At 46.8% G+C, this 24860-nt stretch overlaps 1 protein-coding gene across 1 annotated transcript; it reads left to right on the forward strand.

Annotated features, from left to right (window-relative positions):
* Window positions 1-1840: 1840 nt before the first annotated feature.
* LOC146181751 (uncharacterized) lies at window positions 1841-4849 on the forward strand. Its single transcript, XM_084575844.1, has 2 exons — window positions 1841-2152; window positions 3905-4849. Exons 1-2 carry the CDS (start codon window positions 1841-1843, stop codon window positions 4733-4735), a joined length of 1143 nt encoding a protein of 380 aa, XP_084431970.1. The 3' UTR covers window positions 4736-4849.
* Window positions 4850-24860: the final 20011 nt, after the last annotated feature.

Below are 24860 nucleotides of genomic sequence, written 5' to 3' on the forward strand. Positions count from 1 at the left end.
GGACCTTAGGATGGACAACACCTATCGGGAACTCCGAAATGTCCATCGTCTCAGCCAATACACGCGCCTATCACAACGCCATTCGGTCGCAGCATTCTTGACCGACTTCATATCCAATACAGCATCACCTTTGAAGAACGGGTACGAACACGAGAACCCTGGAGACGCGCCCTCAAGGTCAAACCCATTTCCCGCAACATGTCACACTCTGACCACAATGGCCGTCACCAGGCGGGCGCGGAAGCATTGGAGCGACATTATGATTGACAACAGCACGTATGCTAGGTGTACTTTGCCGGTCCCTACCATGGGTTCAGCGCGGCAGTGGTCCAGAACACCAACACAGTGGCAGGACTCACATTTCATGCCCACAACACAACACAAGCGGAGGAAATCTCAATTGCGCTCGCCCTCTCCCTCCCACAAGTGAAACACATCATTACAGACTCAAAGGGGGTCTGTTGGAATTATGAGCTGGGTTGGATACCTCCTTTCGCCCGACGCGTCGTATACAAAATTGCTGTCGGTCCAGAGGCCCTACAAATTCTAATCTCATCTGGGCTCCCGGCCATCAGGGACTGCTGGGCAATAAGTTAGACGATCAGGCGGCCCGCACGCTCTCTCCCCGGGCACTCAAACTTAATCGGGAAGCCTCCGAGCCCATCCAATATCTCATCACATTGAAAGGAATAACTACATATTATAAGGACATTCACCGCCGCTTTCTGCAACCTTGTGTCTCCATAGAGCGGACGAAAGGCTCGATCCTTCTCAAAATTGTTTACAAATACAATGCTATACCCACCAGTCTTGAAAGACCTCAATGCAGACTTTGGGGCTGCATCCTGTGTGGAGCGACCTTTTCGGACGTTTTCCACGTGGTCTGGGCGGCAAAGGTGATATGAAACTGAAATTCGAATTGGATTTCGCTCAAATATGCAACGCAACCCTTCAACATCTGCTGCTGGTGAAGGGCCATATCAGTCTCGATCATGCTTTAAGCAAAGATACTCCGGCAAGTTTTTGGAGCTGGCAAAGTCAGCTACTGCAAGGGCCGTGAAAAAAGGACTCACTGGACACTGCCTGAGAGAATGGGCGACTCCTCCACCCCACTCCACACCAAGCCCAGAACATTGAAACAGTGAATAAAGCCTACCCCCCTGTCCCCACCACCCGTTGGCGCGAACGAATTCTCGATTTCTTATCCCGCCATGTATCCCATGAATCACATACGCCTTTGAGTTGTTTAACAAAAAATTTGTTTTCTATCGCCAGTTTCAGCTATAGTGTATTGTCTTCTATACATATACCTTTGTGGTCGTGTACTTTTTTACTGGCTACCTCTGGTCACCTAAATGCCTCTGTTTTCTGAATAAAAAAGGACATATTTCTAGGTCATTGTCCTTCCGCGCTTTGAGTCTCGGCTGACGGCTGACCTCATTCGGCCACATGGCTGAAACTAAAAATTTTACCCCACAAAAGCATAGCCCTCCGGGGAAGAGCTGGTGCCAGATGAAAAACCACACGGCGGCTCTGGGTATCAAACCTCGAACATCCCAAACAAGAGGGTGCTTAAACAAGGAAAAACTGTGCTGTTATGTAGTGACCAGAAAGGAGAAAGAAGAACATTTTCCTGTTCTACACGAGCGAAGGCGAGGAAGTAAGGAAATGCCTGTGCGAGCCGCACGAGGCCTGAGGCTGTAGTCCTGAGGGCGGGAGGGAACCGACCAGAAGTAGAAGCTCGGCCAGAGCCGGCCAGGAGAAGGTCAGGGGCGGCCGAAGACGATGGTGTCGCCTTCTCCGCCGTCGTGGGTTCTTCGCCGCCCCTGAGTGGGCGGGCATGGTCGCCTGCCCCCCACCGTCACTGCTGTGCACTTTGGCCGTCTTTCTACGCTTGGGACTCGCTGCAGCTGGAGGCATGTCTCGGCGCCGCTTGCAGCAGACCTCTTCGCCGCCGTCGGGCCATCCTCGCGACGGCGATGATGGCGGTGCTGCCACTCCCGTCCCGCAGCCGCCGTCCGCCATGCTGTTGCCCGAGCTGGTGGGCCGTCTGCTGAGCGAAGCGGCTGCGAGCGTTATCGCAGACGACGAGTCAGAGGCCATCCGACTAGAAGACGGCGTCGTCTGGAAGCCCCTCCGAGAGCCTGACCAGGTGAGGCGCTGGGGCCGACCGAGTTCTTAATCTCCCATAAGTGGAGAAACTATACCGCTTCAGAAACAGAGCATGACCGGAGGCCACTTTGTGGAGCTTATGGCGTTTGCGCACCACCCTACGACGTCAAGACACTTAAAAGTTCATCGAAAGGTCCGTTCAGCGTTTGGCGACACCCCTGCAGCTTCAAAATACTTTTTTTTTCGCCATGTTTTCAACGGCTTTGGGAAGTTCAGACATGAATGATGCCACGGGCGGAGTGACAGTTCGACATCCAAATTTTGGTCCAATCAGAGTTTCGGATTTCGATATACGGGCCCAGCGGGACACTTCGCGACTTGTGCGTTGGGGCGGCACCAGGGGAAGGAGAAGGTGCATCTAGTTGCTATTGTGCATCGGAGTGAATTGGTACAGTTCGGAAGTTTATTCGGCATTTTGCGCTCGACGACAAAGAATAGGAAAGGCAGAGATACGTAGAGGCCCTATCTCTACCCTTTGTTCTCTTCTTGGTTATTTGGCTCCGTTCGCCGTTGGGCGTTTGAGGCAGCTTTCACAGCATTTGACTTCCAGACGCCCCACGTCCCCTCCGGCCCAGAAGAAATTGGACCTTTAGGACACCCCAGTGAAACGTTCGCACAGGAGCATGGTTGGAGATATCAGAAAGAGGCTTCCTCTTTTTGACATAATCCGTTGTTGCGCGCATGTACAACGCTAAGAGCAATTCCACACTACTTATCTGCCGCCGTCTTCTCCACACCCGCCGTTTTGACTTGACCACGCACTTTGCTCAGTTTGTGGGTGCATGTTTAAGCTGTTCCAAGCTTTAAACGCATGAAGTGCAACTAGCTCAATGAAACCAATTGAAGGCCGTCGACAATCATCGCGTGAACTATTCAGTAAGATTGATCAATCAGTAAATTGCAACGAAGTAACTGTTTAATTGCTGGCTTCAGGCACAAAGTGTCAATACAGAAATCATACCTCGGCCTGAAAACGACTGACTGAAATGCTTGCATTAGTATTTAAAAACCAGGTTACCTTCAGCAGGGACATTTGATAAATCTGAATGATACGCCTCTTGACAGTATATCTCGTTATAACGAAGTTGAGGGGCCCGGCGATTTTGTAATAGCCCGTGCTGATCTTGAGAGAAACTAAATCTATGGGAATCATCATTCATTCGCTATATTCATTATTTCATTAAAAACAACGGCTATTGCGAGGGTAGGTTGTATTCAATATCACTCGGAGAGGCGTATTGTTCGAAGCATTTATTGTTATTATATTGATGGGTAATGTATTTCAGCACAGCCCAAGCTGTCCGACCTTTCGATGCCTCCTATAAGTGTTGCTGTTGGTCGAATTTCTGTATTTTACCCGTGCTTTGGAGCAGGGAAAGCGCACTTTTCCCTGTAAACGTTCATTAGCCAAAGCCCGCACTTCCTCCAAGATCGTCGTACCCACCTTTATAAGGTGCCCAGCGGCGCATGGTCGGGTAACAGGGCTTTTTTAATGTCACGTCAAGCTACACAGATCACCCCTGCTATATCAGGGTCCAAACGTACAAAAAAAAAAAAAGAATTCGCTTCCCGACTCGCCTCAATGTCAGTAAATTGTTCAACAACAAACATACATCGCAAGCAGCACTATCTCACTAAGTAGAGGCCTAAAATTTCATTCACGCTTTTTCTTGTCGCATCCATTATTACTTTCTTTGGCAGTGTCGTTGACACGGCCCTTCATGTTACGCAGGTAAGGGCTGCCGGCGAACACGTGAACGGAGGCATACCCGAGGTGAAGAGTGAACTTCAATCTATCGACGAGGCAGCTGCCATCGTCGAAAACGACGTCCCACGACGTAGGTTAGGAGCAGACTCTCCGCTTCTGCGGACCCGTACCCCTGGGCTACGTGGACTTACCCCCGACAGCGTCAACCTGGTACCGGAAGACTACGACCCGAGGGAAGACGTAGACATGGCTCAAAACCCAAGCCTCAGTGACAACGGCAACGGCAGCAACAACAATGAAGACGCGAGTCGGAAGGTTCCGGAAGAGTCTAGCAAGGGGGATCCTGGGAAATACTCTACTCCTAGGGACACAGGTACTCTTCGATCCAGGATGAACGTTGTCGCAACCAGTGCCAAGGAAGCAACGAGCAGGGAGGCCGGACCTCTCCAGACCGAGTCCAGGGAGACCATGACCGAGTTCTTCGTTGCGGACGCGAGTGTCCAGGCCGACGTCCCCATGGACGAGTCCCGGATGACCGCTGGGGGGCCAAAGTCAAAGTCCGAGCCATCAAACGTAACTACAGTGAACAAGGAGGTCCAGACGTCCAAGAAGACCAAGGACAAGCACTCGCAGACGCTCCCTATGACGCCAACGCTGTACTCTATGGCGACGCAGACGGACATGCAGCCGGCACCATGGTACCTGTTCCGCACTTCGACCCAGAAGAAGCAGCTGGCGGCCTTCATATCGGCCTTCTTTGTGCTCGTTTACCTAATACTCTGTTACGGTCTGGTGCGCTTTGCTCGCGACAGGTACGCTGAGGAGCACGTGTACGAGGAGTTAGATTTTTTCTGACTCTTCACCGGATGAACACGGCCTCACTCGTGCAAGTTTGCCTTTGATTTAGATGCACAGGCGTGACAGTGGCGTCTTCTTCTCTATTTGTTTTTGTCGCCGTCATGAAGACAGTTCCAACAAGAAGGAAGTTCGGCGTACGTTTGGTAACTACGGCTTGACAAGAACTATCACGAAAGTGCTGTGGTCAGTGCTGCCATAATCTAAATTGACTCTCGTTATCTACATTTATGCTCATAAATTCTGTAACTATAGCGAAAGAAGCAAGCTTGGATGCTCATTACAGCATATTAGCCTTCGTGGAAATTGCACGGCTTTCAAGACATTTATTGATGACCCGCGCTGTCGAAACCAGTATCGACATACGGCGAGCTTTGCGGTATACTATGGCTCTCTGACAGCGCATGTTCCAGAGGTTTGTTAGAGGTGGCAGGCTGGGCTGTTTGCAGTAACGGTAGCGGTGAGCCGTGCCAACTGGCACTGTGTGATCAACAAAATACAAACTGCTGTTTGTGTACAGCTGTTTAACATGCAGCTGCACTGGATACAATTCTGAAATTATGCTACACTATAATAAATGCGTGTGAATTTAGAGGCATTTTTAAAGAACATTTCTGTTTCCCTACAGAGCATATCTGGTCACCTGGTCGAATGTTTAGGGGAATCCCTCAAGGTGGAGTAGGTTTGTTATAATGGAGTATATTGACATCCACCCAAGCGCAGCCATACAGCTACAACGCAGAGCTACAGCTTTCTCAGAAACTTCGTACATAAATTAGTCCTGGTCCAGGGATCAAACCCAAACCACCGTCTTTCGCTCTACCAACTGAGCTAACCATAGCATATCTGTCATACGCCATTTACCGTAACACGTTCAGAAAAAAAAAAAAATTCTCTGCTTTCTATCCGAAACCAATTGGCTGGAAAGCAAACAATTAGAGGTACGTATGTCGTCTGTTAAACTTCCCATCGCGAACTGATTCTTACCCTAACAGTATATATGCATGCTAAGTAGAAAGTGAAATGGTATGACAGCCACGAAAGACTGTAGGCTGTGCTAAATAGGAAGTGAAATGGTATGACAGCCAAAAAATACTGTGTTGCGTAACATTTTATATATATATATATATATATATATATATATATATATATATATATATATATATATATATATATATATATGAGAAAGAGTAAACTGTGGCGCCACATTGAGGTCCGCTATGAGCATACTGTGAAATATTGTGAAAGCACAGCAAAATTAAAAACAGAAAACAAAACGCATGTCGATAATCAGTTCTATCGGTACAGACTGACTGTTCCTTAGCTGGTGTACTTTTTCTTTAGTATAATATAAAGTACTTACCTGTCGCTTATATGGCGCTCTCTTTCCCCTGCCAGGGCTCTTCGGCTTGGTTGGCTATTCGGCCGGCGGAGTCTGTTCAGTTCCGTCCATTGTGATTTTGTCCCAGTCGATGGTGGCGCCATTTATTTTAATTATACCCCTGTCACATGAGCTCGATCTGCATTCAACTCGATGTAGATCGAGATTGTCACACTGCAACTTTCAAGTGCAATAGAGCCCGAGCCTGCTTGGCCCGAAGCCGTTTCATCAAGAGCTCTCGAGTTTTCCAGCGAGCGGGCGTCAACACCCTCGTCATCACCGATCTATAAAAATAGAAGCGAAGGAATGCATTAAGACCCAAAATATTAGCGCAGACATGTTATGCTTGTTTATATTAAGGTATTTTATTATCGCGACCCCTCTCAGCTCTTTATCTTTATAATATCGGTATTCTATTCTTTAAGATTCTTCACCATCAGTTCCCATTTAGCATTTTTCCTCCCGGCATGATCAAAAGCAACAGCGTTACACGGTTCGCTCTACATGATAATTTTCTACTACCTAAGGTCAGCACTAACTACGGGAAACAAGGCCTTCAATTTTCGTCCATATCATTCCGGAATTCTTTGAATTTCGACATTAAGCAAACTAATACACTTTCTTTGTTCAAGTTGAAATTAAAAAAAAAAAATTCTTAATTTGTGATTTCTTTATTTACCGTTTGTGTCGCGGAATTCATAGGTATTTTTGTACTTTTTTCTGTATTCTGTTTTTGTATCTAAATCTGTCGGCAATGCATTATTTACTATGTATTTTCGTTATTTATTTTCAGTGTTGCTTCATAAGTTTTCTTACAATAATATTATTATTTATGTTGCTATCAGAATCTATTACCATGGGAGGTCCCACCTGCGGTCTTGTACCATGGGACCTCTCGCTGTATATTATTGTACCTTGTTTTTTGATGCAAAAATAAACTTTCAACTTCAACCATCCAACGCACACGAATGGTAATTAAAAACGCCGGATGCTTCAGCCCTTCTTGAAAACCTGAATGCAGATCGAGTTCAGTGAAGATCGAGAGTGTTTGTGTGACGCAGATATAAGACGGAAATGATCCAGGAAGAGCTTCGTTCTATTACCAGGGCTTAAAGTCAGGGGGGTCTCGTGGTGTCTGAGACCTTCCCCACCAGTATTTAAGAGGGGTCTAGACCCCCTGCGCTCGAATGTATACGGACTGCATGTGTACGAAGCAGGCTGCCATTTTTATTTTTGTCATTAATTTTAATATCATATCTTCTCTATTATTTCCGCAATTTCAATGCGAGTTTTAATAAGAACCATTGACATACTTTCTAAAACCCAAGACAGAGAACAATAATTTCTCCCCTTTGTGAAAAAAAAAAAAAAAAAATGGTGTGCGAAGCAGGCCACCAGCCGCTTTCTTTCTCTCTCCCTCTCTATTTCCCTTTCCACCTATGTTCGAATCGAGACCCCCTCCGGTGAAGCCAGACTTTCTAAGCACTGTCTGTTACTCCTCATTTTTTTCTTTCTTTCTTTTTTTTTTGACATTTCGGAAGTGAAGATATTCGGGAAATCAAGAGTTTTGTGCGACTCAGCTAATGTTGAGTGCCTGAGTGACAGCCCGTCCCAAGTTTGGCACTTCGGCTGTCCGGCATTTTGTCCCCACTTACCTATGCAATATCAGCAGAGGTAAAACAAACGTTTTTCCAGCAGAAGTGTTGAAAATGCCTCTCCTTTCTGACGTAGTGTCCGTACACTTGTGAACTAGAACCACAAGTGATTCCCGCATTTTTTTTTTTTTTTTGCGAAGTTTATTACATCGGGGCATAAATATAGACATGTTATAATGGAAGAAGGGTATGACCAAATAAATAGAAAAAAAACTGAGGCCTGAGATTCGCCCTGTGCAAGTTTTGCTATGTAATGTTTGGTCCTAATGCCTTTTCGCTTTTTAATGGATTTGGTCTCTTGACCTGGTGCCTGTTCATTGTTTCTTATAACTTGACGCAGCTTTTAAGAGCTGGTGAACCTTTTATGCAATGTTTTTCGGGCTTTGGTTTAGACTAAGTGTTTTTCACGGCTCCTGTATTTGACATAGCCTTCAAGTGCTGATACACATTTTTGGGCATCCTTTTCCGTTTTGGTTGTGACTAGGCGTTTGTTACGGTGTTCCTTTTGTCGAGGCCTTCATGTGATGATGCATGGTTTGTGCGGTGGTGTTTTCGGAATTTTGAATTCAATCTTTTCGTCCAAAGATGTCTGTTGCGATCTTGGCTTGGCCAAATTGTTCCCTTGATTACTTAGCAGAGCTCGATTACCTGTGTGTCTGTGGGCCGGCCCAGAGTTTGCTTCATGCATGTCTTTTCATGGTTTAGTATCTTTCCTGCTGATTTCGGAAATATAGTGTTTATCTTGTGTTCACGTGGATGGCAAATGATTTTGCACGTAGCAGAGAGAGCTTAAATACGCCTTGCATTTCCTTGAAGAATAAAGTTGACAGTCTGCGCTTCTAAGAGTCAAATGTTTTTCTTCCTGTTGTCCTACCTTTTCGCGCAGTTAACCCAATTTCACTATGAACCAACTAGCCCGGCAAATCTTGTTGCATCATTTGAACCATTTGAACCCTGGATAATCCGGCCCTGCGAAAAATCAATTCAGCACGAATTGGCTGCGCATTGCGTGCCGCTAGACAATGTATATTTTAGCAGATTTCTGTGCTACTATACTGACACTTCTAAGTAGCTGCGCCGCCCGTATACGGCATCGGTGCGTATGACAATACGGGCCGTGGGAAGCATGGGAATGGCGGTCACGGAGCGAAGCGCCTCTTGAATAGCAAGCAGCTGCGCACAAAAAAGAAGATGGAGGTTCCGATAATTGAAACGTTGATGTCTTATTCGGTGCAGACTTGCAATGACAGTAAACTGCAGTTGTCACTTCGCAGGCCTGAATACTTGCATCAACGTAAATCATGGCGGAACCTTGTGCCAAGCGGGCGTCTTGTTCCATAATTCGGTCGGGAAGTTATTACGACTCCGATTCCTGTGTTCTTGGTCGTCGTAAATCCTCCAAAAGTGCAATTCAAAATTTTCCCACATTTACTCGCTCGACAGAGGGAAAAACGTAGCCGTATACTATCTGTTTCGAATTGAGCCGTCTGCCATAGAGAGCAAATGCCTGCAGACCCGCTGTGCGCTGTTGTACACTTGGTGGTCATCATACAGAGTACGCTTCCAATGTGCAACGCTGCTGTCTCTGCTCTGTCACGCACGCTGCCTCTGACAACAGTGACAACACCTCTCCTGCCTGTATCGATGATATTTTTCTACTTGAAGTGATTCAAAAATATCGTCGGCTCTCGTGCGGGGGCTTACTTCAGTGTCCACGAGCGCATCCCTGAGGTTGGTGCTGCGACCGCTCTTCAAACAGCTTCGTTAAAAGCTTCTGTTTCTCCTGCAGTGGCTGCATTCGAGAAGTCAGTGCCAGTTGTGATGGAACGCTTCTTTGTCTCTTTTACGGAGACCTTTCGCAGATGCCTGCGGCAAGGATTGATGCCTCTTTCAAGTCTCTGGCAACCAGCGCACCTGCATTTCTTGCTATATATGTGGTCTCCCAAAAAACTCCTTTGAACAAAGAAGCCTCTGTTACTATATATACCTCTACGAGCCATTCTCGAGCGTCTGGCTCTCTGATTGCCTGTGCTTTGGTTCAAGACCATTGCATCTTGTAATAAGCGCAGTATACACCTCCTCTGTTCAAAACGTACCGAATAAGCATTATAAGTCTCGACCCAAGGTCAATTCTGAGTTTGAACCCCAGGTTGTGCAATGAGCTGATGCTAGTTGTCGAGTCCATTTTTGAGACAACTATACCTGCCGCTAAATTATTTCTGGATTCGAAGATCACTTCTATTTTGGTTCTCAGCATTATTTTACTTGAAGATTCCTGACTTTGATCTCAAAAAAGATTCTCCCTTAACAACTTTCGTGCGTTTTGGGTTATTGCTTTTACTGTCGTCTAAAACTTGGCATAAGGTTTCTGTTCACTTGAACTGGCTTCTGCACCACCCGCACTGTGAAATTCTTGGTCTGGAGTTCATGCTGTCCGGTATGGCCCTTTCGCAATGGCCAACTCCATTACTTTAATATATGAGTTTTGTCGCCCTTAGCAGCTAGATTCCTTTTTGCCTCATTGTACCCAAAATCTCCTCCTACCAGTTGGTTTTGACTCTCTATTTCTCTAGTGTCTAAAAACGGATTCTTGTGGGCGTAAGTTGTAAGTGTGGATGAACGACAACGGTCTCCATCATACCACAATTCTGACGACATTCCCTTCTTTTATGAGCGGTGCTCATCAGCTCTCCAACGCCATGGAGTTCATGTCTCATAGTGACCATAGACAGCGGATCCAGTAGTGATCACCTTCTTGTGATCTGTGATTTGCGCCTTTCAAAAGCTGCGGCTAATGGTCTCCACAGCGGCACTTTGTAAATTGTCGTCATCATCATCAGCCTGACTATACCCACTGCAGGGCGAAGGCCTCTCCCATATTTCTCCACTTAACCCGGTTCTGTGCTAGCTGCATCCACTTGACCCCCGCGAACTTCTTAACCTCATCCGCCCACCTAACTTTCTGCCGCCCCCTGCTACGCTTTCCTTCCCTTGGAATCCAGTTTGTTACGCTAAGCGACCATCGGTTATCCTCTCTTCGCACTACATGTCCTGCCCATGCTCATGTAAATTGTAGCCGTTATGAATCCACCCTTCGGTATTCGAGCCCATTTGTGGTTGGCTCCTTCTGCGGCTACCAGTAGAGTGCGGCGTCTGTGGTGTCGTGATTGCACGATGCCATTAATTCAACCCTCTGAGTTTTCCGTTGCCTCGGGTATAGCCCGCCGGAAAGTTGCGTGGAAAAGTTTGCGCCGTACACAGTATCTCTCTGGTTACATTTCGGGTTTCACGCTACCCTTTTCAAACGTGCACTGTGGCATCAGAGAAGCGAAATTACAAAACTGAACTACAGTCCTTTTTATCGGATTCCTGCGCCGTGCTGTCTCCGCAGCAGGCAGTATGGTCATCTGTGGTGCTAAGACTTAGAGCGAGGCAACTGATTTATTAGATACCCTTGGTCGCGGTCTAGCAGCTCGTTTGTCGTCGACACACTAGAAGCCTCCCTCATTCCTAGTCGGAGTGACATTTTTTTCCGAGGTGCCTATGCTAGAGCTGGCGGCTGCAGTTTCAGCAACCCGTCTTTCGACTCGGTTCTGGTATATTACACGTTAAAAATTCTGTTCAAAGTTGCTTCGCAGGAGCTATACTGAACAAAATTAACTAGTCCCTGAAGTACTATTTCAGGATTCATTGCTCCTAGCTGGTAGCTCTTGGTAAGGTTGCGCCGTTATTAAAGAACCAAAGGAGAATGTGTAATCGACGACATCAGGCAGATATAGACAAACACCGATCTGTGACGTAAGCACGATGCGGTGGCGCTTTTGTCGCTAGCCTGGGCCGACTGGGGGTGAAAAGTAGGGTTAGCGCCCATAGTAATACATGGAACCGAAATATTTCAAAGCAGTTTTCTCATTTCACAGGGTACATATGATGTCGTTATTGCAGAGCAACCATGAACATCCTACAACAGACCATAAAAGTATGAAATCTCATTACCGAGGCGAACTATCTTTAAAACACCGCGAAACGCATGCCATGAGTGTGCGAGTTGGGAGGGCGACCCATAAAAACACATACATGTAAACACAACTTACCGCAACATTTCTCTCGGTTCAGCAGTGTTGAACCCTTCTCATTTTTGGTGAGTGCTTGTACCACGCCCCAACATCATGTTTCATGGCACACTAAATTCCCTTGCAAGTACTGCAAGTCTCACGACTTGCGGGACCGTTCAAAACACGATAAACTGACCGTGCACAGTTGCAGACGACCATGCAGCACCGGCGCTGTCGCTAGCAGACGCTCCGGAGCATGGAGGCGGCCGCGGTGGGTATCGCCAGCTGCGCTGTCGTCTGCTGCAATGCGCGAATTTCCTTCGGTCCGTATTTTCATATGGCGTTTGACAACTGCTTTTTAAATGCAATTCTGTCTATAGATTTATCACTTGAGCGACAATATTATCAAACTAATTTACCCGATGCGGCAGCATATCAGACTGTAAACAAAACTGCGCAATTCGCTACATGAGCATTTTGGGGGTGTCCGGATTCACAACATAGATTATTCTGGGAGTTTTGAAAGTAGACCGCCTCCACAATGACGCAGCTTCTTTAAAGCGCTGGCCAATGTTTGACGACCGGCCACCGCAATTCTGGTGCCCTGCGAAAAGAGAAAAATGTTGCGGTAAGTTGTGTGTACTTGTGTTTTTATGGGTCGCCCTCCCAACTCGCACCCTCGTACGTTTCGCGATGTTTTAAAAATACTTCGCCTCGGTGATGAGATTTCAAACTTTCACGATCTGTTCTAGGATGTTCACGGTTACTCTGCACCGAACAAGGATATCATAGGTGTCCCGTGAAATTAGAAAACTCCTTCTTAAAAAATCTTTCGGTTCCATGTATTCCTACGGGCCCTAATTTTCAGCCCCAGTCGGCTGCGACGCAGCGAGCGCCCCCTTTGTTTATAAACACGGCGTTGGTCTATATCTTACTTGTGTCGTGTTGAAACAACACAGAGCGCATAACTTCTTCTCGCGTATCCCATTTCACATAACAATTTTCTTTCTCCACAGCAGATTGGCTTTCGTCCAGAGTGCTCTCTGGACAAAAGCGTCTGGCTAGGTGGCGAGATGAAAACATATTTAGATAGCTAAAACTTATGAGTATTGGCCAAGGGCTTCCCATCTCTCTTTTGTTAAGTTGTCACATTCCAAGCTAAATCGTTGCTTCAGCTGAAGAATTTCTGGGAGCTAGATCATTCTATTATTATCAGGACGGACTTTTATCTCGCGGTTATACATATAATCTCGACCCGTTCATCAAGGTTCAATCCTATATCACCGCTTTTATCCGACACTTTCCTCTCCATGACGAAGTTCACAACTGTAACATACTGAACCAGCGAAACACACGGAAACACAACGAGAGAAATACACGGGACAGCGCTATGTTATGTTATATTCTCACCAACTAGTCCAAATTCTTCTTCTTCTTCCTTGATATTTGGCACATACCCACGAAGGGGGATTGGCCAGGGTTCAGTGTGGACTGCCAAATGTCCTACACAAACTGAATTAGTGTATTAAAGTAATTGACAACTAAACTAAAACAAAAGATTTAAGATCACAAATTTATTGAATGAAAAAATATGAAGCAAAAATTTGGAGTTTTGTAAATTTGGAATGCAATTAGCAAGGGAATTAGCAAGGGAATCTGTCCGTAGCTGTGATGTAGTTAAGTACTGACAAATTTGAGGCAACGCAAATCCTTTCGCACTCGCACCGAAGGAGAGTAGAAGCGGGACCGACAACGTAAATCCCAAGCGTGCAATTGGAGTTTCTAAATGCACCCTCCTCTGATGTGAAAACCTTCGGCAAGCGAGAAGGAAGTGATCAATATTTTCAATTTCACCGCAAGCCTCACAAAGGTTTGTGGGGCTGATCCCGCATCTACATAAATAAAGACTTAGGCGAGGAATCCTGCATCTCAGGAGAGTCATCGTTACCTCACACTGCCGTGATTTTACATGCTCAAACATTCCATGAGTATATGAGATGCTGGTATTCGGCTGTAGATAGCAAGGAATCATTGCATGTAGCGGCTAGGTATTGATATCGCTGGAAACGGGACATTCCAAAAATGGTGATATTAGGAATGGTACATGAAACAGATGCATCAAGAGCTGATTTAGCCAGGAAATCTGCCGTTTCGTTATGGAAAATACCGCTGTGTCCGGGGACCCAGATGAAGCGTATTTCTTTCACCCACCCCGGTATGAAATACTTTAGTGAGCGGCTCAACAGAGCATCTCGTGCTGACTCCAGTGCCAACAAAACAGAAAGAGAGTCTGATAGAAAAATTATTTTTGATTGACTGCAGGGAACTTTAGTAGCGCTAGCCCAATTGCCATAAACTCTGCTAGAAATATCGGTGTGTAATCCAGGACGCGCACCGAAAAACTCCGGGAAAGAGACTCCGAAAAAATTCCAATCGCAGCTTTGTGCGCAATCACAGACGCATCAGTGGCAATTACAGCGGGAACTTTTCAAGGTGTTCACATAGGAGACTGGATATTAGACTTGAGGGCAAGTGCTTCACATTAGATGGAAATATAGAATCATAATTTATATCCACAAAGGACGTTGAGCAACCAATAGGACATATAGAAGCAAGGTCCACACCAATGTTTGTTAAAATGCTCTGCGTATAAACAACCTGGGGCTTGCAGACCCTTGGCCACTGGTGAGTGAGAAAGAGTGCGGGGTTTGACACAAAAATAGGTATAGCCACACCGGGAGTAGTCTCAAATGATCGCAAGAATGATCTGACAGTTAGAAGGTGGAAACGGGAGTTAAGGTCCGGAACGCGGGCCTCCAAATACAGAACAGTGGTAGAGACTGACTGTGGAAGCCCTAGGCAGAGGCGCAGCGCCCGTCTTTCTAAAAGCAGCAAAGGATGCAGCTTATATTTTGGACACCCAGAAAAAAGAATGCAGCCAAATTCCCTGCGAAAGTTCACTTCTTTGTCTCGTCCACTGATATCCATACTTCGTGATTATATGACACTTTGAAGACGTATATATAACCGAATTTGAATCCTGGCTTGATTCCCTCTCCTTTATTCTGAATGTTAGTAAACTATTCACTTTGGTTCTTCCGGTAACTCGGCGAGTGTCCAATTCTCTCTCTATAAGCTATAAGCACATCACGCCGAAAGGGGAGCGCACCTTGGTCCTGCTGCGTTGTATCAACCACAGATGATACGTGATGTGAAGTATGTGTTGTGATGCCTAAGCTTTACGTGAGCCTTATTCTTGAGTTTAGCAGCTAGCGCCTTGTTTTCTGGCTGGCCTATTCTCACGCTCGACCAGTAGGCCTTGCGGTTTTGCCTTAGCTTCCTTAGTTTTTTTGGCGATAAACGTGCTTTCCTTTAGAGGCTGGTTCACATGCAAGCGACTGAATGTAGTACTCAGTGGCGAACGGCAACAGCGAAAAATTTTCAACGTGTTGGGCGTCGCTCTCGCCGCTCGAGACGCACCGCGACAGAAATCGCTAGCGTTTTCGCCTACATGACGAAGTTCTGGAGCCTACATGGTCACTGCAATAGTACCACTTCCTGAATAGTAAGGGCTTTATCTTTCCGGCTACCTTGGAGAGCAGCGTGTGTGTGTGTGTCTTCCATGGCTGCCGCCGGCGACGGTGTCGTAGCGAGCGCCTTGCGAACTCACGCCCGTTTTAATCGGAGATTTCTTCATCTTTTTTTTTTTTTTTTCTTTTGCGTTGCCGCTCAGCTGAATACGCGCCCTTTGAACAGCTGAACCCATTTCGCCCTTTCTCTCAGCAGCCGCGGTATATCAGCGCTGTCTCAGTCTCGGGCCACTCCACCTCCTCCCATTTTCGCTCCTACTTTTTCTGTCGCTCCCTTTCGGTCTATTCTGCTCCCTCGGCTGGCGCGGTCTCGCTCCTGCCCCTGTCTCTGTCACCTTGCCACCCCGACCCTTCTCATCCCATTCCTTTATTTTAATACCCTCTTCCCCCCATGCACTCGGCGCAACGGCGGTGATTCCCTCAACCACGAGGAGACAGTTGAACGCGCCGAGCCCCCCCCCCCCCCCCCTTTCTATCTTCCATAATCACCAAGAACATCATCATCCCTTTCACTTCGCTCCGAATGCAATATTGCATTGTGTACTGAGTGATGTTGCGTCGTGTTACATGTACTGCTCAATATTACGTAGTGGCAGACTCGCTCGCCTGGTTGGCCTCTGCACCCCTTCCAGATGTTGAAGATTTACTCCAGTGTCTTTTATCCTGGTCAGGAATGATTGGAATAGCTTCCTTTGAACTCATCAAGGAACCAGAGGGCAATGAAAACTTGAGACCGCCGTCATCTTCCTCCCCTCTCAGCAGGCGGGAATCCAGGATGGATGACTTTATTTTGGACTTTTGTTCTGGCTGATCATTAAAGCCTCCCAGGACTCCATATTCCTGTCTGGTTCGTTGCAACTAGGGCCTGTCCACACCACGTGAATCTTGTCTGCAATTTGTTTACACCGTGGATCCTGTATAACCGGATGCCATCTGCTTAGTGCGAGTGGGTGGGGAAAAACTACCGCCTGCAACTTTCTCCATATAACCTCTTCCTTTCTGCTCAGACCTTTGCCTGCTCGAGGAAGTGTCTGCCTTTCTAATCTGTAATAATTTAGAACATCGGGACGAAAAAAAGCGACAATGGGCATACAATCAAATATGTATACGCACTCAGAAAAGTAGGAAGGAAACCAACTATACCATACCAGTGCTGTACTCGCTTTTTTCAGTCGGCTCGCTCACTATAAGTGAAGTGCACGCCCGACTTCGAAAATACTGAAATACCTGTTCATTAGCAATGCTGTAAAGGTGGCTTGGTCACCCCGAATGCATCGGACGCACTGTGCACATAGGCCCTATACCGAACAAGTGAATGAAACGGACACGAAATAGATTACATGCGAGAACATTACATATATATATACATATATGTATTTTTTATTGATGTTCTTATGCGATTATATACAAAACAGTATCTCATCTTTCAAACCTCTATTCAGTTATAAAATTACTTGTGTTCCTACTCATCGAAGTTGTTGTAGTTCCCATATTATTATTAGCTGATATGCTGACTCATTACCGGTGTTTCTGGTGAATGACCTCTGTACCATCCCTCGTAACTAAATACCCCAATGACTCATTTCGCAGACTCACAGGGTGCATATGGCCGCTCTACGGCCCCGCATGTCCTTGGCTTCGCAGGTCCGCATGGACACAATTTCCCTAGGCCCGAAGGTGAACGAAGATATAAAGCATACTGCGACGCAGTTTATATATGAGAAAGTCAAACTAAGGACTGTCCATAGAACTCCTGTAATACATGTAAAGTTTCGATGTAGGGACCTTGCGCTGGAGTTTTGAGTAGGGTGGCGCCGCCTCGTGGCGGCAAAGAAAAGCCTGACTGGGTAGTAGAACGGCGGCTCTGCCTATACTGCAGTGCATATCTCGCAGGCTTTCTACGTCGATTCGTGCTTCTTTTTGCCCCTTCGTGAGCGTGAAAAGAGTCGTCATGTATCATGGACATCATTGTGAACCAGCAGTCGCCTAATATCGTCTAATACAAAAAAAAAAAAAAAATGCGCTGCGGCTGCCTGCCGGCGAAGGTGGACTTGGATCAGGCCGGGTCACCGGGTCTGATCCAGGTCCATCTAAGGTTAACTTCGATATAAGCAGCTTCTCCGTGTAGAGCGATGACAACTACGCCATTTTGTTTCAACAAAACTTTCAAAATGGTCCTGTATGGCTGCCAGACATTTAGAAGCTGCGTGTCCAAGGCAGAGATCTGCGCAATACTTACGAAACAGTCACCAACTGTTATAAACGGCAGTGTTCGCATCACCCATTTGGATCACGTTACCGTACAAGGCGCGCTCTTGATTGAAAGCAAGCATTCGTGGGCTGACCGAAGTGGTTGGTGCATCCCATTCAGTGCATTTATACATTGACAATTACCTCGCTTTTAATGATCGTGCATAATATACCTCAGACAATATTTTAAAAAACGTTATGAAAGCGCCAACCGCTTTAGTCAGCCCGAAATTAAATGAAGCAAACAAAAACAGGCACTGCAGTGTGGGAGATTTTTTTATTATTTACAATCCGTAACAGAACAAAATATTGTGGTTACCACATGACACAGAGCACGCCTACAAATAACCAAGCCTGTGCTCGTGACATAACAAATGCACATCGCGTACTGATTTCAACGTGTAGGTTTATTACAAATTTTGATGCCCAAAATGTAAAACTCGTCGTTCCTCATTCTGTGGAAACTTCTGCTAAAAGAAATGAAAGGAAAAAACGGCAGCCTAAAAAACTGATGGCACCAGATGGCACTCGCTGAGCTTGTGTCGTCAGACTCGTCACAAAAGGCTTGAAACTCTTTCCTTTTTGAACGGTTTCAGCCTTGTGGAGCCATCTGTTTTCACGGAGTGAAATCATTTTTGTCGACGAACCCACTTTTGATTTCTGAACAGCAGCGAATTTATGGCAATCAGAATTCATGCCAGTCATTACTTTCTGCTCAAGAAAGCGCAGACATTGAATGTAACTAAGATCCGGAACCTTGTGTACAATCAGTCAAAGAACGCATGCGGCAAATGCCCCTCAAAGGATGCGCGTCAGCTAATGACGACCACTGATTCTCATGACGTCATTGATGATCCCCTAATACCAGCTAGCGTGACATCCCAGAGTGTAGCAGATAAAACGAGATTCACCCCGAAGAAATCAATCAACACCCAGAAATGTTTTGTCTTTTATAAAGAGAGCAGTCGTCATTGAATACGGGCAATAAGTAGCAACAGTGAGACGGGGACACAGGCCGGGCATAGAAGAAAAAGCCGCTCAGTTCAATTGCTTGCGTTCTTCGCAGCAGGGGGAAACAACGTGTGAAATAAATGGGAATGGACAGCTCCGAAAATGCCACACTACACCGAACAACAGGGAGCAGGCGAGAGTATTGGTTGGGATAGATTATCTATACAATGTAGAAATGCAATCTGAATCTACGACTAAGCAAAGCTTTCAATATGGCGTTTTATAAAGCTAGCGCTATAATAGCGGCGGCATATCTCATCTACTCTGGAACTGTCCTGGTTTTTCTACTGGACGCTCCGACGCCGAACCCTACCGTCTGAACTACCGTTCCCTTCAATGTGATTTGAGTGAGAGCAGTGTGATTTGAGTGACGAACTGTGCGAACAGTGAAGATTCTGCTCACTCCCTGTTACCCCCACCCATGGCCATGATGAGCCTTCCTATTTAATAAAGTACTTTCAACTCAACTCAATCGCGCAAAATCTATTAAGCACCCGTCAATATTAAATTTGCAAAATATAAACAGAACAATTTCCAGCATGCAGTAGGACTAAAAAACATTTATCAAAATATCAAGCTCGCTCGACTGATGTAGTACTTCATCATCATCGTCAGCCTGACTATACCCACTACAGGGCGAAGGCCTCTCCCATATTTCTCCAATTAACCCGGTTCTGTGCTAGCTGCATCCATTTGACCCCTGCGAGCTTCTTAACCTCATCCGCCCACCTAACTTTCTGCCGCCACCTGCTACGCTTTCCTTCCCTTGGAATCCAGTTTGTTACCCTAAGCTACCATCGGTTATCCTCTCTTCGCACTACGTGTCCAGCCCGTGCCCATTTCTTCTTATTAATGTCCACTAGAATGTCATTAACTTGAGTTATTTCTCTGACCCACTCTGCACGCTTCCTATCTCTTAATGTTACCCCTACCATTTTTCGTTCCATAGCCCTCTGCGTTGTCCTCCACTTAAGTAGAACCCTCTTGGTTAGCCTCCATGTTTCAGCCCCATAGGTGAGTACAGGTAAGATGCATCTGTTATATACTTTCCTCTTGAGCGATACCGGTAAGCTGCTAGTCATAATCTGCGAGTGCTTGCCAAATGCGCTCCATGTGGTACTTATGACGCCTTTATTTCTCCATAATTTGGCTGAAGAACTGATCAAATTGTAAGTTATAATTGAGAAGCAACTGTTCTGCGCAGTAGTGTGCCGTGTGCGAGACAGGTGTAATCGGAGGTCACTGGGGAAGACCGTAGCCCAGATCACGGAGATGACGTCATCGACGTGTTCTAATCATGCTGGATGCACCCCGAATTTAAGAAGGGCAGAAACGGAGCTGTAGCGAGGTCCTTCAGGAAAGTAGCAAAAGAGCTGTATACGAAGGAGCATGTGCTGGTGAACTAACGCAAAAATTACAGGGGTGCTGCTTACTTGTAGAAATGTGAAAGCATTGCGAATCCATGCATAGTTTTATGAGTTCTGTGTTTCGCCTCTTAGTACCACTGCTTAGTTGCCTTCTACTGGTCAAATTCGGACGAAGAAAAATTCTGGGGGTCAAGCTCGGGACGAAATTTTGGTGGTGGACCATCCAAATTTCGGAGTCAGCATGCAGTGAGTTGACCATGCTCAAATTAGGTTGGCAACAATTCTGGTCAAATTCGTAGGAAACCAAAATTTCAGGGGTTCAAAGGGCCAAACTTTTGGAGTGGCCCATCTAAACTTGCAAGTCACCCCAGACTTGGTTGTACTCAAATTAGGCTAGAAACTAATTTTGATCAAATTCGGATGAAGTTGAATTTCGGGGGTGCCAGGGGCCAAAGTTTGAGGGTGGCCCCCCCAAAATTTCAAATCACCACTGAATTGGCCATACTGAATTTATGTTGGACACCAATTTAGGTCCAATTCCGACGAAGCCAAATTTCAGGGTTAAAAATTTTGGAGGTAACCTATCAAAGTTTGGAGGTCACCACTGAATTGGCCATATTCGAATTAGGTTAGACATCGACTTTGGTCAAAATCTGTCCAGGTCGAATTTCGGGGATACATGGGCAATATTTTGGGGGTGGTCTATCCCAGTATAGACGTCGCCCCTGAATTGTCCATACTTGAACTAGGTACGGCCAATTTTGGTCCAATTCGGACGAGGCCAAATTTCGGGGGTGGCCCATCCAAAGCAAGTTGGAGGTTACCATCGAACTGGTTATACCCTGATTAGATATTGGATACCGAATCTGGTGCTGTTATATTAATTACCAATGCAATGCATTGTTGACGAGTGCGTACGGACACTGTCCCACCAAGCTGCCGACGTGCTTAGGTGACGTCACTCACGAGCCAAAATATGATTTCGCATTAACGTTATATAGGGTGTTGAATATTTGGGGGCTGGGATTTAAAAAATTCCTTTGCAAAATCTACTGCCCCATTCGAGCTGAAATAACGTTCACAAAGTAGCAAAATATCGTCTACGTTATCTGATAAGTGATTCAACATCGGTACGTGCCTAGATTTTCCGAAATCGAGAAAAAGCTGCTCTCGGCGGCGTGCACAATTTTCGCAGAAGAGAGTCGAAAAGCTATTTTGACATGATGCGTCATCTGTCGGGCAGCGAGGCAAGCGCGCCAACGGCCGGGATGGAGCTTGTCTCACTGCTCGACAGGTGACGTATCATGTCAAAATAGCTTTTCGACTCTTCTGCGAAAATTGTGCACGCCGCCGAGAGCAGTTTTTCCTCGATTTCGGAAAATCTAGGCAAGTACCAATGTTGAATCACTTATCAGATAACGTAGACGATATTTTGCTACTTTGTGAACGTTATTTCAGCTGGAATGGGGTAGTAGATTTTGCATAGGAATTTTTTAAATTCCAGCCCCCAAATATTCAAGACCCGATACTCGCAGCAAAACTGAAATGATCATGCCGATGAAAAGGAAATCACGAGCTCAGCAGAACAGGTGTCCGATGCCGACAGCCGAGCTATCACACGTGGCAACAGAGGATGTGCGATAGGAAGAGAGGAGCTATCAGGTGAAATTTGAATTCGCCCAGACCGGCAGGCTCAACGATCACGACGAGGACAACGGGCCGGGATTAAACCTCGAAAGCAGCCACGCATGGACTTTTCGCGTCCGAAAAGGTCGTTTAGTCGCCGAGCTCAGACGTTCACGTAACAGACGAAATGTGCGTTTCCGCTTCGAGTCAAGTGTCGACGAAGTCGCGTTGTTGGGAACCCGCGCCGAAGGGTTGGCTGTGCATGTGCATACCGCGACGGAAGCGTCGACTCGGTCCTGTTATTACAGTGTCCCTGCCCCCGGAACAAACAGAAGCATCGCCGAAAAGACCTCATAACAAGCACTTTCATCCTCAATGCTGAACTCTATGCAGGCGCCGCCGCTTGGGAGACCACGTCTTCATATTAGCCAATAATAAATAATAATTGGTTCACAGGAAGGGAAAGGCTCAGTATCTGTCACATTTGTTCTGTGGACACCTGAACCGCGCCATAAGGGAAGGGATGAAGGTGGGAGTGAGGGTGGAAATAGAGAAAGGGGAGCCGTAGTGGAGGGCTACGGAGTAATTTCGACCACCTGGAGATCTTTAACGTGCGCTGGCAACGCACAGCACATGGACGCCACTTCGTTTCGCCTCCATCGAAACGCAGCCGCCGAGGTCGGGTTCGAACCCGGGAATTCCGGACAGTAGTCGGGCGTCTTACCACTGCACCACCCCGGCGGGGCCAAATAAAATGTTATCCATCACCACCACACTAGGTTGCGCGCGTGAAGTCAGAAACGCGGACTGCGTTAGGTCAATGTAACCACCACGCTTTCCTAGCGACAATACTTTTCCCTTATTTTTTTGCCCCGCTTATGACAACATTGGTGTCTTACCATAATTCGCCGAGAAAGTAAGCCATGGGTAAGTCCTCCCCATTTTTGTTGCGAGGTGGTGGTGGTGAAAAACTTTATTTAGTGGAGCCGCGAAATACTCGTTACAAGGGCTGGGCCGGCTCCTGATCACGGGTGGTGGCCAGCAGGCAGTGCCTGACGGCGACCGCTTCAGCCCAGGCGACCAGTCTCCTTTGTGGAGCCGGTTCTGAGCTGGAGACCGCGATCTCCCAAGCCTCGTTGTCCGTAAGGCGCCATTCGGCCGGTGGTTGAAACTCCGGGCATCTGAACATAATATGTTCGAATGTAGCTCTCGGGGCCTCGCAGAGGGAACATACGGACTGATGAGTAGAGGGGGAGAAGAGTGCCAGCAGTGCTGGGGAGGGAAAGGTGCGGGCTTGAAGGTGTCTCCATGTTATTTGTTGTGGTTTAGTTAAGGAGGGGTGTGGGGGAGGGTAGTGAAGTCTTTCAGACCGGTAGCATAGTGTAATGTCGTTGTAGGTGATCAGCGAGGTGACAGGGTCTACACAAAGGCGTCGAGACGATTTTGCACTCGTTTGTGCGTTGTTTTCTTTCGGTTGGCTGATGCTAAAAAAAAAAAAAAAAGGCGGGGGTGGTGCGCTATTCTGTGGTAGAGTGCCTCGATGCACGCGCCCTCGAAGGGTGGATACAACTCCGCCATATTTTGGCCCACCCTTCCCAAAGCGCTTCAGGAGCGTTCCTGCCATCTGCAATCCCAAAACTTGAACGCGCGCCAAGGAACGCCACGCGACAGCCGCCGCAAAAGCGGGACGCACTTGCGTGGGCTCAAATATGGAGGCGTAGAGGCGGCACTGACCCTTTCAAATACAATGTCTAGAACGCGTATTTGGGTTTGCTCGGTATGGTGGCTCCGCAAGAGAGAAAACGACAGAAGAGACGAAGAAAGCGGGCTGTTCCGACTAGCATCTACCGTCCCCAGGAGCCGAGCAGCCTAGCGATTTGTGGCGCATGCTTTTTCAATGGGCGTCATGTTGGACGCGGCACTAGCTTGAGTCTATACTACTACTACTACTACTACTACTACTACTACTACTACTACTACTACTACTACTACTACTACTACTACTAATAATAATAATAATAATAATAATAATAATAATAACAAATGTGACAGATACTGCGCCTTTCCCTTCTATATAATAATAACAGTAAAAATAATAATAATCATATTAATATTATATTATTATTATTATTATTATTATTATTAGTAGTAGTAGTAGTAGTAGTAGTAGTAGTAATAGTAGTAGTAGTAGTAGTAGTAGTAGTAGTAGTAGTAGTAGTAGTAGTAGTAGTATAGTATAGACTCTCTAAAGCTAGTGCCGCGTCCAACATGACGCCCATTGAAAAAGCATGCGCCCCCAATCGCTAGGCTGCTCGGCTCCTGGGGGCGGTAGATGCTAGTCGGAACAGCCCGCTTTCTTCGTCTCTTCTGTCGTTTTGTCCCTTGCGGAGCCATCGTACCGAGCAAACCCAAATACGCGTCTAGAACACTATACTTTCAAAGAATGTCCCCACCCTCCGGAGCGGCGGAGGGGGGTGCGTGCATCGAGGAACCCTATGCTGTGGTTATGTCTGTGCTTATGTCTGTCTTTATTATGTTTGTGTTATGTCTGTGGCGTTAGCCTTGGTTAGTCGACGCCGAACCGAAGTACAGATGGAAGATCCTCCCCGGAAATGCCGACCGCCTGGGGTTCTTCAACGTCATGGCATATAAAGCCAGGGGCTTTAATGGCACAATGCACGGGTGCCTTGCTTTTCGGCTCCATCGAAACGCAGCCGCCGAGGCCAGTATCGAACGCGTATCCTTGGGATCAGCAACCGAGCGCTTTGACCACTGAGTCACCGCGGTAGGCAGAACCGCACTTCGGCCACGCCGCTGAATATCGAAGAGGCCCGTAGAAGTGGAAGTAGATAGCGTAACCGACCGGATTCGAACACCTCTGCATATGAGAGTTTGATGTGTTTTGCTGCGGGGCACAAAGCAATGACGAAGGACTTGGCTACTTACAACGCCCACTGCAGCACAAGATAATACGATAATAATTGGTTCACTGGAAAGGAAAGGCGCAGTATCTGTCACACACTGTTTCTGAGGGCACCTGAACCGCGCCGTCAGGGAAGGGAGGAAGATGGGAGTTAAAGTGTAGAGAGAAAAATAAGAGCCGTAGTGGAGGGCTACGGAATAATTTCGACCCCCTGGGGATCTTTAACCTGTGCTGACATCGCACAGCACACGGACGTCTCTTCGTTTC

The sequence above is a fragment of the Amblyomma maculatum genome, chromosome 8, assembly GCF_055883805.1.
Source record: "Amblyomma maculatum isolate TAMU_Amacu chromosome 8, ASM5588380v1, whole genome shotgun sequence".
In the NCBI taxonomy this organism is placed as follows: domain Eukaryota; kingdom Metazoa; phylum Arthropoda; class Arachnida; order Ixodida; family Ixodidae; genus Amblyomma; species Amblyomma maculatum.